The 17,987-nt window shown below is 41.9% G+C and overlaps 1 protein-coding gene and 1 long non-coding RNA gene across 2 annotated transcripts in view; one reads left to right on the top strand and one right to left on the bottom strand.

The window, feature by feature from the left end:
• Positions 1 to 17,987, bottom strand: part of tecpr2 (tectonin beta-propeller repeat containing 2) — a 92,146-nt gene that overhangs the window by 9,052 nt on the left and 65,107 nt on the right. Inside the window, exon 17 of the mRNA XM_080202539.1 lies at positions 14,875 to 15,023. Within this exon, the coding sequence (XP_080058665.1) occupies positions 14,875 to 15,023 (149 nt within the window). The remainder of the gene's footprint in view (positions 1 to 14,874; positions 15,024 to 17,987) is intronic.
• LOC145352546 (uncharacterized) overlaps positions 12,064 to 17,987 on the top strand; it is a 59,884-nt gene continuing 53,960 nt past the window's right edge. The window contains exon 1 of the long non-coding RNA XR_013888551.1: positions 12,064 to 12,452. This is a non-coding gene — a long non-coding RNA (uncharacterized LOC145352546). The remainder of the gene's footprint in view (positions 12,453 to 17,987) is intronic.

The raw sequence follows: 17,987 nt of genomic DNA, 5'->3' as shown, positions 1-17,987 counted from the left end.
AAGAAGTTCCTCCTCAACTCCGTTCTAAACCGCCCCCCCCCCCTTTATCTTGAGGCTGTGCCCCCTAGTCCTACTGTCCTTTCTGAGCGGGAAGAGTCTCTCCACCTCTATCCTATCCATCCCATTCATCATCTTATACGTCTCAATGAGATCTCCCCTCATTCTTCTAAACTCTAACGAGTACAAGCCTAGTTTATTCAGCCTCTCCTCATAGCTCAACCCCCTCAACTCCGGCATCAGCCTAGTAAACCTCCTCTGCGCTCCCTCCAAGGCCAAAATATCCTTGCGTAAGTACGGCACCCAAAACTGCACACAGTACTCCAGCTGCGGCCTCACCAATGCCCTATATAGCCGCAGCAAGACCTCCCTACTTTTATATTCAATCCCCCTCGCTATGAAGGCCAGCATCCCATTCGCCTTCCTGACCACCTGCTGCACCTGCAAGCTGGGTTTTTGCGACTCATGCACAAGGACCCCGAGGTCCCTCTGCACCGTCGCCTGCTGCAGTTTTTCTCCACGTAAGTACTAGTCCTTCCTACCATTATTCCCACCAAAGTGGACCACCTCGCACTTGCCAACATTAAATTCCATTTGCCATTTCCTGGCCCATTCGCCCAGCCTATCTAGATCCTTCTGCAGACTCTCCACACCCTCCGCACAATTTGCCGTTCCTCCAATCTTGGTGTCATCAGCAAATTTCGACACCATGTACTCGGTTCCCTCCTGCAGATCATCTATATAAATGGTAAATAGCTGAGGCCCCAGCACCGACCCGTGAGGCACTCCACTAGTCACCAACTGCCAATCCGAATAGCACCCACTGACCCCCACTCTCTGCCTCCTATTTGACAACCAATCCTCTATCCACGCTAACACCCTACTCCCAACTCCATGCCCCCTGACCTTCTGCAATAACCTCTTATGAGGTACCTTGTCAAACGCCTTCTGGAAATCTAGAAAGACCACATCCACCTGCTCTCCTCTATCCACCGCCCTAGACACATCCTCAGAACTCCAGTAAATTCGTCAGACACGACTTCCCCTTAACGAAACCGTGCTGCATCTGCTCTATCAAGCAATTCCCCTCAAGATGCCTCGCTGTTTCCTCCTTGATGACGGATTCTAACATTTTACCTACAACAGACGTTAAACTAACCGGCCTATAATTCCCTGCCTTTTGCCTGGCACCCTTCTTAAACAACGGCTTAACATTAGCTTCCACTAGAACATGGATAGAATACCAGACAAGAACAGGATGCACTATGATATATCTACAGATGAAAAACCCAATATCACTCATTCTTCTAAACTTGAATGTGAAGAATTTATATTTGGTTAAGCTATCAGAGGACTGGACCCAACCAACTAACTCTGGGAAGTAGCAGGGAGGAAGCATGTGAGGGGAAGAGAAATGGAAGAAAAAGAAATAAGATCTCTGTCATTACATGTGTGAACTATTCAAGATTGATCAAACAAGTTTATAGCTAGCTCCAAGGCTTTCTGAAAAGGACACAATGTTTATAGGTACCAAATGGCACTGAAGAATTAGCAAGGCCTTCTGTGCATATGTAGTTAAATTCCTCATGGTAGTCCAAAACTTGAGTATTGCTGGAGAAGAGGCATGCTATCTAAGCTTTCTGTCTTGCACTGATGAGGATAGTTTGCAAGAAATTACCAAACAATAACAGGGAACAACAATTTATGCTGCATGAGAAGAGAAGACTGAGTAGTTGGCAAGTGGACTCTGATGGAGAATTTGTCATGGAAAATGCAGCACTGGAGTCATTAACCGCTCAGCTTTGTTTCAATTCAAACCAGCAGTACTTTGGGCATTCCCAAACTTGTTTTCCCCTTGGGTGCATCCCACCAGATTATGATGTCACACACCCACTCTTTTCCGTCATCCAGGTAGCTCTAGTTCTGTTTGCTCCTCAAATATACCTGAGCCATCTCATCTTCAAAGGCAGTCCACTGTTCAAATACAGCACTGTCTCCTAATCTTTAATTCCAGTTTATCTTGGACAGGTCGGTCCTCGACCCATGTAAACTGGCCCTTAAAGTACTTTTTACATTAGATTGCTCCTTGTCCTTTTCCATAGCTAACCTAAACCTCATGGGACTATGGTCATTGTTCTCTGAATGCTCCTCAGCTAATATTTGATCAACTTAAACCACCTCATTCCCCCGAACCAGATCCAAAAATGCTACCTTTACTTTCGGCCAGAAACAAACTGATTAGAAATTTCTGAACACATTTCAGAAAACTGCACCCCCACCCCATCCTTGACTCTATTACGTCTGAGTCTATATTGAAATTTGGAGAAGAACGTTTTAAATTTAGTTCAGTTATACAGGCTTAAATTATACAAAAGACATAAATGATGGAATAGAAGGCCACATGTCCATATCAGCTAATGATACAAAGATAGGTGGCATTGTAAACAATGCAGATGATTGCATAAAAATTACAGAGATATTGCTATATTAAATGGATGGTTAAAACAACAGCAAATGGATTTCAATGTAGACAAATCCACTATGGACCTAAAAAGGCCAGAACAAAGTATTCTCTAAATAGCAAAAAGCTAGAAGCAGTGTAAGTTCAGAGAGACATGGCAGTCTAGGTACACAGACTGTTAAATGTTGCAAACAGGTATAGATACTAACCAGAAGGTTGAATGGAATGATGGCCTCTATATCTAGAGAACTAGACTACACAGAGGTGAATGTTATATTTCAGTTACATAAAGCCCTACTTAGACTACACCTGTAGAACTGACCAGTTCTAGGGTACCACAACTTGACTGACCTTGCAGGAAGCGCAACGTAGATTTACCAGAATGATATCTACATTCCAAGGATTAAATTACAAAGAGAGATTACATAAACTCGGAATGTATTCTCTAGGATTTAGAAGCTTGCGGAATGATTTGATTGTGTTTTTAAGCTTCACCAGGTTGACACTTCATTTTAATTTATGCCTGGTGCTGTTCCTGGCATACTCAACTGCACTTGTCACTGAGCTGAAGCTGATCCTCTCTGGCTTTATGGTACAGGTATAGTGAGGGATACACTAGGCTATTTGGTTGGAATAGCTGCTGGTCATGGTCTACGGTGCCTCCTGGACATCCAGATTTGAGCTGCTGGATCTGTTCTGAATCTATTCTAATTAGCATGGAGGGTATCCTCAACGTTAAGATGGGACTTGGTCTTTACAAGGACTATGCAGTGGTCGGTTTTACCAATACAGTCATGGACAGATGCGTCTTTGACAGATTGATGAGGGAGAGGTAAAACAGAAATAAGTTTATGCCAGTTATTCATCCAGTTTTATTCCTGTTTGATTTTCCTGCAGTGGTTTGATAACCCATTCAAAGGGCACTGAAAATCAACTGACATTACTGTGGGTCTGAACTGATTAGCCCTCTTTCGCAATTACAGATTACCAGGAAAAATGCAACAATTTTGCAATGACTTCTGCACCAGGAAAGAGTATCAGATTTTCAGGTGTTAAAATAGGATCACAATGAAAAATAGTTTGGGATGCACGGCTTTGACAAGAGCAGTGATCTGGACAGAGTGAAACAAAATTGTGGGGTCAGAATGAATACAAAGGACTGACAAACAGTCACATCTAGTCTTTTGGTAACTTGTTTGTGCTTTCCTCAGCAGTGCACAGCTTAGTTGCTGTATCAGCACATGTTCAGAAAAGATCTGAAACCTGAACCTGAAACAAACATCCCGGAATGAAGTTATGGGGTTTCAAATCACAAACAAATCACCATGGTGCAGGAAGCATGGAGTGAATTCAAGCAGCAAGAGTTTAATGAAAAATCCTAATAGGGTTGCTCTTGCGCTTAGCCACAAGCTCATGCAAGCTTTTGGGGCCTTTGGATGAAAACAAATTAAGATTTTTTTTTACCCCAAATCACACATTTTTTTTTGCTCCTAGGATAATACTTATTCTAGCTTGTGTACGTGGAATAAGTGTTCCACATGGCTTATAGACGAAAGGACTTTCAAAATGCAGGCCATCCAGTCACATGTTATATTTCCTTTAGTATACAACAAAAGATGAAAAATTATCATTTTTATAGGATTATTTTTAGTTTCCTAACCTAAAAATTGATCTTTGATTTGGTTTATTATTGTCACATGTATTAGTATACAGTGAAAAGTATTGTTTCTTGCGCATATACAGACATAAAGAAGGAAAGAAGAGGGTGTAGATGTAGTGCTCCTGTCATAGCTAGGGTGCTGTTAGAATAGAGTTTTGGAACATAGAATGAGAGTAAAATATAGAATTAGAGGGTATGCTGGGCACAGCTTAAAAGAAGTTGCCTCACTCCAGTGCCATCTTAGATAGTGATCCAAGCACATTTCACTCTTTGTTGCAAGTCTTGTTCCTCTTGGTTTTAAAACATTTTCATGTACATTAATAAATACACATCTGTTTAAATCTATAATCTGTTTCGTAATTTATCATAAGTCTTACTTCTGAAGTTCCCTCATGTTGACAATCCCACCCAAGTCAATTCTTGATATTTGAATGAGAAATTTATTTTTCTAATGGCATGAAAGAGTAATGGCATACTTGGTTTCATTGGTCTGAATACTGAATACAGGAGTTGGGACGTCTTGTTGAAGTTGTACAAGACATTGGTAAGGCCACAGTTGGAATACTGTGTGCAATTTTGGTCACCCTAATATAGAAAGGATATTATTAAACCAGAAAGAGTGCCGAAAAGTTTTACTAAGATGTTATCAGGACTTGATGGATTGAATTATAAAAAATAGACTGGGATTTTTTTCTCTGGAGCATAGGAGGTTGAGGGGTGACCTTATAGAAGTCTATAAAATAATGAGAGGCACAGACAAGGTAGACAGTCAATATCTTTTCCCAAAGATAGGGGTGTCTAAAACTAGAGGGCATAGGTTTAAGGTGAGAGGGGAAGACATACAAAATTGTCCAGAGGGGCAGTATTTTCACACAGGGGGCGGTGAACAAACTGCCAGAAGTAGTAGTAGAGGCGGGTGCAATTTTATCTTTTAAAAAGCATTTAGATAGTTACAAGGGTACGATGGTATTGAGGTATATAGGCCAAATGCATGCAACTGGGATTAATTTAGGTGTTTAAAAAAAAAGGGTGGCATGGACAAGTTGGGCTGAAAGGCCTGCTTCCATGCTGTCAACTGCTATGACTCTAACTATAATCAAGGCATTTTGCTGTATAAAAATGCCCATAAGATGTTAAATTGTTCAGAATGATCAAAAATCAGATAAATATACAACTAGACTTTTTGTAAAAGTACTCCCTCTCCATACCTAAACAAGGAGCAATTGTTGGATCCAAAACTATTTCATAAAAGCAGCTAATGGTATCTCAGAAGCACTTTACACATTATATAATGTCTAGACAGTGCATTAGAGTGTTGTTGATACGAGTTAGGCCTCTACATGTCCACCCGTGGAAATACCCAGTTTCCAATCCCCAAAACGTTGCCTAGGAGACAGTTAACTGCAACAGTATAATTAGAGATTTAAAGTACAAAGAGATTCATGAAAAATTCTGCCTTTATAATTCATAACCTATGAGCCAACCACCAATTGTACAATTCCCTCTCTGAAGGATGATTTTTGAACTGAAAAGGAAATCTAATTAGAATTACTTTCCACACTGCGTGTTCAGATGTTACATGGAATCAGAGTTCACAATCTGCCTCTCCAACAGCATGATTTTAGATTAACACAAGAAACCTATGGTTTCAACCTGCTTTCACAATAGTGTTTACTCTTACAAAGTTAAGGACACTCACAAAGCAAACGTTCAATTTGCTGCTTCATTGAATTGGCAACATTGCATCTTACCGCAATGCTGAAACTTTTGATGTTACAAAACAACTTGATGCACAACACAATTAAAAATCTGAAATAAAGACTGGAGGCTGTTTCTTAGCGATGGCTGGAAGCAACGAGTGAACAAGTGACCTTGTATATCTTGGTGAAGGTGCCACATTAATTGGCATGTTATCTGAAGGAGGATCAACAGGGCTGTGTGAGGTGATTGACAGCAGAAAGATTGAGCTTTTCAATATCCGTCAGATTAGTCAATACAACTAGAGAATTGTATCTGGAAATTATGGATGTGCACGGTAGTGTTCTTGAACTGGAGCTGAGACATTAGCTTTTAGCTAATTTTGTCATGCTTTATCCAGAATAACGTAGGTGTGTGAATCTGTAAATTAGGAATGCGCTTCTCCGGGAGAGAGAAGATTGAAAGTATGTCATTTAGATCCAACTGTTTTTTCCCCCAAAGTCAAAGGGCAGGAAATGTACAGCAGTTAGTCTAGATACAGCTGCCTGTGCAGGAGATAGTGAATCTAACAGGATTGGACGTCACTATTATGTCTCAGAAGACTAACACTATCCTCCCAGAGGAAGGTAAGGCAACCAATTCATCTACATCAGCACAAAGTCATACAAGTTCTGGAAATACTGCTAACTCCTAGCAGCTAGACTTTAATCTATTTAATATACTGGTTACCTAATGTTGTAACCTGACCATTTATAGAATCTAATTCTAATTAATTTATATTAATCTTAGAATTAAACTGCAAATTTATAATCAGTTACATCTGAATCACTATAATTGAATCACACTAATTATCTTATTATCTAATTCTTTATATACTTTTATGTTTAAGTTAATGCGAGCTAACTATAATTCTAACTTTCAGTTCATTTCTGTCGCCTGACTTTGAAAGTCACCAAGAAACAAATAATTCTATTGCTCAAGAGATTGTGTGGAACCTGAAGGGAGGTTGGTAGCATAAGTGTTAGCATTACCAGAAATGCTAATACAAGATAACTTGGGAAGCCAAATTTTGACATCATTAATTCTTAGACATAAAATAAAGTTTATTTATTTATTAATCGCAAACAAATCTTACATTAATGCTGCAATGAGGTTATTGTGAAGTTCCCCCAGTCGCCACACTACGCCATCTGTTTGGGTCAATGCACCTAACCAGCACGTCTTTTGGACTATGGGAGGAAACCGGAGCACCTGGAGGAAACCCACGCAGACATGGGGAGAATGTGCAAACTGCACAGACAGTGACACAAGCTGGGAATTGAACTGGGGTCCCTGGCGCTGTGAGGCAGTGGTACTAACCACTGTGCCACTGTGTAAATTCACTTATCCTTTAACAAGAAGTTTTTAAAAAAATTCATTCATGGAGTGCGGATGTCACTGGCTGGGCTAGTATTTATTGCTCATCTCAGAGGAGCATTTAAGAGCCAGCCACATTGCTCTGTATCTGGGAGTCATGTGTAGGCCAGACCAGGCAAGGATGGCAGATTTCCTTCCCTAAAGGACTTTAGTGAACCAGATGGGTTTCTACGGCAATCGACAATGGTTTCTTGGTCTTCAGTAGATTTTTATTGAATTCAAATCTCACCATTTGCTGCGGTGGGATTTGAACCTGGGTTCTCAGAGCATTACCCTGGGTCTCTGGACTACCAGTTCAGTAATAATACCACTACGCCACAATCTCCCAAGTTTACGTGATTTGCATATATAAATAAATATCAGCATATATATATGTTCTTTCAGGTCCTTGAAAATTCGCCTCTTTGACCAAGTCTTTGCTCAGCTCTCCTAATATCTTCTTCTTTGGTTTGCTGTTTGAGAGCAGTTAATCGATATAGAAGTGACCATGGTGAGATAGAGCAGGGTGAATTTGGCATACATTTGGAAATTACCTCTTGTCCACTGTTACTGTGCCACAAGACAACATATAAAAATGTAGAAAGGGAGAGGTCAAGAATAGTTCCTTTGAATATTTCCCCAGGCAATCGTGTAAAGCGGCAAACAAAAAAAACCCACCAATGTTGTCTTCTAATTTTGCCTACTCTCGCTCTTGATTTGTGGGTTGTTTACAGATTCTTGTCTGTTGCTTTAGGTTATAGTTCCACCTGGATTTTCTGACCTCAGCTGAAGCAATTCAACAGTGGCATAGTGGTACTATCATTGGATTTATAATCCCGAGATCCAAGGCAATGCTCTGGAGATGCTGGTTCAAATCTTTTACATAAGAACATAAGAAATAGGAGCAGGAGTAGGCCATCCAGCCCTTCGAGCCTGCCCCACCATTCAATAAGATCATGGCTGATCTGTCGCTGTTCAGTTCCACTTTCCCGCCCTCTCCCCATAACCCTTAATCCCCTCTCCTATCAAAAACCCATCAACCCGCGTCTTAAAAATATTTAGCGAGGCAGCCTCCACCACTTCAACGGGCAGAGAATTCCAGAGATTCACCACCCTTTGAGTGAAGAAGTTCCTCCTCAACTCCGTTCTAAACCGCCCCCCTTTTATCTTGAGGCTGTGCCCCCTAGTCCTATTGTCTTTTTTGAGCGGGAAGAGTCTTTCCACCTCTATCCTATCCATCCCATTCATCATCTTATACGTCTCAATGAGATCTCCTCTCATTCTTCTAAACTCTAACGAGTACAAGCCCAGTTTATTCAGCCTCTCCTCATAGCTCAACCCCCTCAACTCCGGTATCAGCCTAGTAAACCTCCTCTGCACTCCTTCCAAGGCCAAAATATCTTTGCGCAGGTGCGGCGCCCAAAAATGCACACAGTACTCCAGTTGCGGCCTCACCAATGCCCTATACAGCTGCAGCAAGACCTCCCTACTTTTATATTCAATCCCCCTCGCTATGAAGGCCAGCATCCCATTAGCCTTCCTGACCACCTGTTGCACCTGCAAGCTGGGTTTTTGCGACTCATGCACAAGGACCCCGAGGTCCCTCTGCACCGTCGCCTGCTGCAGTTTTTCGCCCCGTAAGTAATAGTCCTTCCTACCATTCTTCCTACCAAAGTGGACCACCTCACACTTGCCAATATTAAATTCCATTTGCCATTTCCTGGCCCATTCGCCCAGCCTATCTAGATCCTTCTGCAGACTCTCCACACCCTCCGCACAATTTGCCGTTCCCCCAATCTTGGTGTCATCAGCAAATTTCGACACTCTACACTCGGTTCCCTCCTCCAGATCATCTATATAAATGGTAAAAAGCTGAGGCCCCAGCACCGACCCCTGGGGCACTCCACTAGTCACCATCCGCCAATCCGAATAGCACCCGTTGACCCCCACTCTCTGCCTCCTTTTTGACAACCAATCCTCTATCCACGCTAACACCCTACCCCCAACTCCATGTCCCTCGACCTTCTGCAATAACCTCTTGTGAGGCACTTTGTCAAACGCCTTCTGAAAATCTAGAAAGACCACATCCACCGGCTCTCCTCTATCCACCGCCCTAGACACATCCTCATAGAACTCCAGTAAATTTGTCAGACATGACTTCCCTTTAATGAAACCGTGCTGCGTCTGCTCTATCAAGCAATTCCCTTCAAGATGCCTCGCAATTTCCTCCTTAATGACAGATTCTAACATTTTACCTACCACAGACGTTAAACTAACCGGCCTATAATTCCCCGCCTTTTGCCTGGCACCCTTCTTAAACAACGGCGTAACATTAGCCGTTTTCCAATCATCCGGCACTTCCCCGGAATCCAGCGACGTTTGGAAAATAACCACCAAGGCATCCACTATCACCTCCGCCATTTCTTTCAGAACCCTCGGATGCATTCCATCCGGTCCTGGGGACTTGTCCACAATCAGCCCCTCCAGTCTGTCGAGCACCGCCTTTCTAGTAACAGTAATGTCATTAAGACTCTCCAGTCCTACCACCTTTCCATCGCTAACACCCGGCAAATTATTCACGTCCTCCTCCGTGAAGACAGAAACAAAAAAGTTATTCAATACCTTAGCCATATCCCCATCCCCTACCACTAGGTCCCCTTTCTCATCCTCTAAAGGACCAACATTCACCCTAGCCAGCCTCTTCCTTTTTATATATTTATAAAAACTCTTGCTATCCTTTTTTATATTAAGCGCTAGCCCAGTTTCATAGTTTCTCCTACCCTTCTTTATCAACTTCTTTGTCAATCTTTGTTGACATTTAAACCTCTCCCAATCCTCTTCTCGCCCACTACTCTTAGCTACTTTAAATTCCTCCGCTTTTAGTTTAACATTTTCCTTCACCTCCTTCGTTATCCACGGCTTATCACCTCTCCTCCTACTATCCTTTTTGACCATTGGAATAAATTTCCGTTGAGCACCAAGAAAGATCTCCTTAAAGGTCCTCCACTGCTCCTCAACAGACCCTCCCTCCAACGCGCTCTCCCAGTCCACATTCGCCAATTCTTCTCTCATCCTACCGTACTCCCCTCTATTCAAACAAAGGACGCGTGTCTGGGAACCCACTTTCTCCTCCTCCATCTGCACCAGAAACTCCACCATACAATGATCACTGTCCCCAAGAGGATCCTTCACCACAAGGTCCCTAATTCTACCCGCTTCATTACATAGCACCAGATCCAAGATAGCTCGCTCCCTCGTCGGCTCCAACACACACCGTTCGAGGAAACTATCCCGGCAGCATTCCAAGAACTCTTCCTCGAGCCCCCCACGTCCAACATGGGTCGACCAATCAATATGCAGATTGAAATCCCCCATAACTACGGCCGTCCCATTCCTGCACGCCGCACTTATTTGCGCATTAACAGCCCGCCCCATCTCCAGATCATTATTCGGGGGCCTATAGACGACACCCACCAGCGTCTTCCTCCCTTTGCTGTTCCTAATCTCCACCCACAACGATTCCACCCTCTGCTCCTTGGCTCCAATATCATCCCTTGCTACCACCGTGATGCTATCCTTAATCAGCAGAGCTACGCCCCCCCCCTTTTCCCTCCTGCCTATCCTTCCTAAACACTTGATAGCCCTGTACATTCAGCTCCCAGTCCCTGTCACCCTGCAGCCACGTCTCTGTAATGGCAACCAGATCGTGTCCATTTGTGTCAATCTGCGCCATCAGCTCATCCACTTTATTCCGAATGCTTCGTGCATTCAGATAAAGTGCTTTCATCCCAGCCTTCACCTGGACCCTATTTGCCGCAACGCCACCAACTATACTCACGCCCCCTACTCCCTCTATTATTGGGACATCCTCGGCCTCTTCCCTTACATGTACACTCTCCTTAACTTTAGACCTCGTAAGGTCACCTACCCTCGTACCCTCCCCCCCCCTAATTAGTTTAAAGCCCTGTCTACAGTCCTCTTTACTCGATTCGCCAGCACTCTGGTCCCAGCATGGTTCAGACCAACCCCATCCTGCCCGAACAGGTCCCACCTACCCCAATACTGGTGCCAATGCCCCATAAATTCAAACCCATTCCTCCCACACCAATCCCTGAGCCACCCATTCACTTCCTTAATCCTGTCAACCCTACGCCCATCTGCACACGGTTCAGGCAGTAGCCCAGAGATAACCACCTTGTCGGTTCTAAAAGTCTAATGACCATAGAACCATTGTTGATTGTCATAAAATCCATCTGGTTCACTAATGTCTGCTTAGGGAAGGAAATCGGCCATCCTATCTGGTCTGGCCTACACATGACACCAGACTTACAGCAATCTGACTGACTCTTAATGCCTTCTGAAATGGTCACTTAATTCAGCGGCAGTTAGGGAAGGGCAATAAATGCTGATCCAGCCAGCAATGCCCACATCCCAGGAATAATTTTTAAAATTTGCATTTTTCAATTACTCTTAATGCAGTTGATGTGCTCAGAATGAGAAAGTGCAAGATATACTCAAAGTCAGCCTGTACCATTTACAATGCTTTGCAGTAGTTAAGACAAAATGTATGATGAAGAGTTCAATTTGCAAGTGACATGGATTTCCACTCAGTCTTTAAGCTAGCCAATTGCATGACCTGGGGACTTATGGTGTAGAACACATGCCAGTGCTGTTTCTAAATAAAGCTACCAGGAGTACCATTTGGCCTTCAGAATGAATTTCTAGCTCTAAACATGGATCAAATTGCAATGTGGCTCATTAACTGGAGCCTTTTAATATTAAGCTTTAACAGACTTTAAGGTATCCTGTGAGTAAATTAAACAGAATGGCAGAGGACCACTCAAACTGGAAAAGTTTCTACTCAATACAGAGTTAATTGATCTCAATCAGGAAAGTAGGGGAAAAACTACCATTAACCTCGGTGTCCTGGATTTGGAGATGGGGAACAACATGAAGGGAAATCAATCAGGCTTCATGCTTCCTGATCATCTCTGCTGGAAAGTGTGCATACTGATGCTGATAAGGAAATAATCATGCTCACACTCCACCGTTGAACAGCCTGCCTACAATCACTGTCTAAGTTCAAACATAACAGGTTGCTCTTATGGAACCATACCACTGGATGAGTCAATGACTTCTGAAAGACGTGGGATGAAAATGGGACAGGAGTATGTGGGGAAGAAAAGATGGAAAATTGGAAAAAGTAGTTATGGAGCCAGCAGCATCAAAAAGTTATCAAAGGTATTACTGTATTTGTTTCTCAGTTGGTATCACCTGTAAAATCTTAAGCATTTCAAAAGTGGGGCAAAGGAGAAAAACGAGAAGGCTAAAGAATTAGAATGGAATTGAATTTTAGAGCACATAAACAGGTCATTAGCTCAATGTGTCTATGCAATGTTCATAAGTCATATGAGCTTCATCTTATCCTGCCAACATAACTTATTTATTTCTCCCTCATGTTCTTCTGCAGCTGCCTTTTAAACGCATCTATGCTAATCGCCTCATCCATAGCATGCGGTAGCAAGTTACACATTCTCACCACGCAGCTTCTCCACAGTTACCCTATCTAACACCTTCATAATTTTAAAGACTTCTCGCAATCTTCTTTTAGACTTCCTTTTTGCAGCAAGAGGCCTTCAGCTTACTCAATTTTTACTAATTGTTGCATTCACTCAATTCTGGGAACAACCTTATGAATCTTACTCTGAGTAACATAAATATTACTGGCATTATTAAACCTCCATTCGGATGCGTGGTTCAATTTCAAAATGTCAGTCTTTCTTCAACTAAAATGTCAACAGTCCAGATTTTGCATTAATAATGGTGAGGTTATTGACATTCACCATTAGAATGAGGCAAATTGGACATCTAATGCTGGCACATGTACACACACACACACTATCAAATGCAGAAATCAAAATTTTCCATCAGAGATATCTCATTTCTCCATAGGACGCATCGTTACATTCCTTGGCACTGAAATTATTTCAAAGGGGTGAACTTGCTGTACCTGCGTACTGTTTCATACTAAAAATGACAAAAAGAATTGTGGCTGGTCTATTTAGGAGCACATTTTAAATAGAGTGATGTGATAATTACTGCTGAACAACCTCAATGGCCCTGAAAAAAAAATTAAAGTGCGGTGTCTCACTCTCTCAAAGACTGGAGGATTAAAAAAGTGCTTTGTTCTTTTCAGTCTATTTTATCACTCTTCCTTTGTCCTATTTGTTTTTCCTTATCTATATTGTGAGGAGGATAGTGTAGAATTTCAAAAGGACATAGACAAGTTGGTGGAATAGGTGGACAGTTGGCAGATGAAGGTCAATGCAGAGAAATGTATAGTGATCATTTTGATAGAGACAGTATAAAATCAAGGATATAATTTTAAAGGGGGTAAAGGAAAAAAGGCACCTGGATGCATGTGTATCTAAGTGCTGAAAATATCAGGATAGACTGAGAAAGCTGTTGTTTGTAAACATATAGAATTCAGGATTTCACTAATACAGGCATAGAGTACAACAGCAAGGAGGTTATGCAGAACTGCATAAATTCCTAGTTTGGCCTTAGCTAGAATATTGGATCGAATTCTGGGCGCTGAACTTGAGGAAGAATGCGAAGGTATTGGAGAGAGTGCAGAAAAGGATTCATGAGAATGTTTCCTGGAGTGAGGAACTTCAATTATGAAAATAGATTAAGAAATTTAGGACTTTCGTAAGAAGCGAGGACTATTCTCCTTTGAGAAATTAAAGTTGAGCCAAAATTTGATTATTCAAAATTATGAGGGGTGTGGACAGAGTAGATAGAAACAGTTCCACCTTGTGAAAGGATCAAGAACGAGAGGGCACAAGTTTAAAATAATTAATAAAAGAAGCAATGGTGATATGATTTAAAACAAAACAATTTCCCACAGTAAGTGGTTAGGGTCTGGAGTGCTCTGTCCAAGAGAGTGCTGTTGCAGAATTAGCTGAAGCGCTCAAAAGAGAATTAGATCTGAAAATAATGTGCAGGATTACAGGGAGAAGGTGGGAAAATGAGCTGAGAAGAGTTGTTCATTTTGAGAGCTGGTGAAGGTACGAAAGGCTAAATGATCCCCTTTGCACTATGCAAATTCTGTGATTTTGCAAGTCAGTAAGGGTTCATCGGTCTGATTGGTTGAAGGGTTTTGCTCTTTCTTGTTCTCACAAATGCCTCAGATCCTTAAATGGCACCAGAACAGGAAAAGACTGGATTAAAGATAATGTATGCTGAGAAGCCTACAGAATTTATTGGGGGGGGGCTACTGAGAGAGGTGGGATGTAAACAAAAAGTGTCTTTCTTTGCTGCCAACTGCAAAATCCAGGCTCCTATAATCTCTTTAACTGACCACTCCTAGTGCTAACAAAATAAAGTATTTCAATCCAGTGCAAAATTTTCCCTAATTTTTACAGTATGTCTGAAAAGCGATAAATATAACTGATTAGAAAATAGAAAAATGCACATTGGTGCATTCATTGGATTTTTAGGTTAAGATACACTGTTGGAGCTGTGGGCAGTGAGTTTGACTTTACATGTAAGCAGGGTATTCTTGATGCTGGGTTGTCAAAGTGCAGAAGCATTCCATTTCCCATCACAGATATCCCTTGCTGTCAAAACTAAAGAGAAAATACACATCTTAAGTGCCTACCTGCTCTGGTGGTTCAATAGTTATCCATGCAGGCAGCATCATGCTGGGGTTCAATGGTTGTGTGCCCACACGGAAGTAAATAATTCCATCAACATCACAAGCCCAAACATGTTGACCTCCACATGCTAAGCTTGCTAGTTTTATGCTTCCTGTAGGAGAAAAAAAACTATTAATAACAGAAGGCCCTGAAAACTACACTGAAGTTAGAAATACGGTTAGAAATAATGGGGAATGCTGATTGTTTCCATGCATTAAATTTTACCCTGTCATGATCCAGAGGGATTGGACTAAAAAAGCATCGAGTTATGGCTGACTCCTGTACTCCTGGAAAAGGGGAGGTTAAATCTAAGTGTAAAAGAGTGAGAGAGTGAGAGCGCACGAGAGACAGAGGGAGCGAGCGAGAGTGAGGTTAACTTGTATCTTTCTGTGTACATTAACTAACTATCCCAGGCTTTGGCTAATGTTTGAAAAGCTAGAAGTGACAAAAATAGCATTAAGTGATTTGAACTAAAGCACTGATCATCAGCAGAACTGCCCATGTGTTATCGCTTGACTACAGCTGGAATAGCCAAGCTCTACAATTAAATTGACACTGAACTGGCGAACTGAGTTATTCATAGCAAAATAAAAACTGCTCCTGAAACAAGCAGTATAAATGAAAATAGCTTCAATGTCGTGTTATTTAAAAGATCCATTTTTCTTCACAAATGGCATGTCTCAGATTCCAGAAATTAATTAGCTTCATATTACTGAAAAATACTGCAGTACAGCAATATACCTTAACTAATAAAGCAGACTCAATTAAGCACTCTGGGTTGTGGAGAAGGCCAAAATTGTATGTTCAATTCAACACATTCTATATATAGACTTAGCCTCTTACGTTGGTTTAATTTATAGAACATTATTTGAATATATGGAATAGAATGAACACTCTTCAATTTGTTTAAAATAACATAAAACTTTGCTATAGTAACAGAACGACTTAAGTGACAAAAAAAAGTAACCACGCTGATAGATGCTACAAATCCTAAAATAGACATTGCACTGCATAGTATTCCTGACGACTTAGCTGGAGGCAGTATCTCCAAAGCCACATACAGCTAATATTTCAAGGTTAACATTCCATCAGCAGCATTGTGCTACAGCAATGACAGCAAAGCCCTTCCATCTGTCTCTGGAATAATGTTTCGCAACTACATAGAACATAGAACACTACAGCACAAACAGGCCCTTCGGCCCACGAGTTGCGCCGATCACATCAACACCTACCAACCTACAGACCTATCTATAACCCTCAATCTCATTAAACCCCATATACTCATCCAGAAGTCTTTTAAAAGACCCCAGCGAGTTCGCCTCCACCACCACTGACGGCAGCCGATTCCATTCACTCACCACCCTCTGAGTGAAAAACTTACCCCTAACATCACTTCTGAACTTCCCTCCTTGCACCTTAAATCTGTGTCCTCTCGTAGCAACCATTTCAACCCGGGGAAATAGCCTCTGAGAGTCCACCCTATCTATTCCTCTCAACATCTTGTAAACTTCTATCAGGTCGCCTCTCAACCTTCATCTCTCCAGGGAAAAGAGTCCCAGCTCCCTCAACCTAACTTCATAAGGCATGCCTCCCAGTCCAGGCAACATCCTTGTAAATCTCCTCTGTACCCTCTCAATAGCTTCTACATCTTTCCTATAGTGAGGCGACCAGAACTGCGCACAATACTCTAAATGAGGCCTGACAAGGGTCTTATAAAGTTGCAGCATTACCTCCCGACTCCTAAACTCAATCCCTCGATTAATGAAGGCCAGTACACCATACGCCTTCTTGACCACCTCCTCCACTTGCGAGGCCGATTTAAGAGTCCTGTGGACCCGGACCCCTAGATCCTTCTGCTCTTCAACACTACTCAGACTTCTGCCCTTGATAGTGTACTCGTTCATCCCGTTGGTTCTGCCAAAATGGACGACTACACATTTATCCGCGTTGAAGTCCATCTGCCACTTCTCCGCCCAGTCCTGCATCCTATCTATGTCCTGCTGCAACTTTTTCCATCCTTCCAGACCATCCACAACACCACCGACCTTAGTGTCATCAGCGAACTTACTTACCCATCCCTCCACTTCCTCATCCAGGTCATTTATGAAAATGACAACAAGGGTCCCAGAACAGATCCTTGAGTTTATGTTTGAGTTTAACAAAGAATGAATCATTTTTGGGGGAACGTTTTGCAGGACTAATTTTAATGGTGTAAATGCAACTGGGCTTTAAGTTTTCCTTTGTTAAAAAATGTCTTAATTTAATATTTAAAATTGCCAAAAGTATTGCTGGAATTTGTGCCTCCTGCATTCAATTCATACATCTGTTCATAGATTAATACAATTAGAAAATAATTGTGACAGCTTTCCAAATGTCCATTTGGGATTTGGATTGCATTGCATGTATCACGTCATTGCTTCTGAAGAACAAACATTTTAAGTGAACGTATTCTGGATACAGCAAGATTTCACCTGAACATTTGTTGAGGGAGGGATGGCAGCCAATATACTGCATGGGTCTCCACATGGACACCCCCTCCCACACAAAAACACACATTCCACCCACACAGACATTCCTACAACCTCCCCCCATATGAACAGACATTCCCCCACCCCCACCACACAGGCACACACATCCCTCCCCAAAGATATACCTTCCCTCAGACACCTCCCCTCTAAGAAACACACACACATACCCTCCCCCACCCCACCACCAAGACACAACACACACAGTTCTCGCTTCATCTCTGTGTCTGTGTTGATCTTTAAGTGAATTCCTGGTTGGTTTGTAGTGACATGTGTAATGTCTTTCCATACTTATCTTGAGAAATATTAAGGCCTTTATAGAATTGGCTCATTTCTAAGTACTTGTACGATCACAGGACCAAGACTTAACCTAATCAGATTACTGTAACAAAATAACAGACAAGGTCTCACAATTGTTTATGAAAGAGTCAATTTAAATAACAGAATATAAAAAAACTTAGCGAACATTAGACTGCCTGGCATTTACGTTTTTCACACAAGATTACCACATCAGCAATTATCAAAATGCCACAAGTCATATGCTTTGGATA

The sequence above is a fragment of the Carcharhinus amblyrhynchos genome, chromosome 14 (genome assembly GCF_965287045.1).
Source record: "Carcharhinus amblyrhynchos chromosome 14, sCarAmb.v2.hapA, whole genome shotgun sequence".
NCBI lineage: Eukaryota > Metazoa > Chordata > Chondrichthyes > Carcharhiniformes > Carcharhinidae > Carcharhinus > Carcharhinus amblyrhynchos.
Note: the sequence above shows the minus strand (reverse complement) of the source record. Positions and strands in the feature narration are given on the sequence as shown.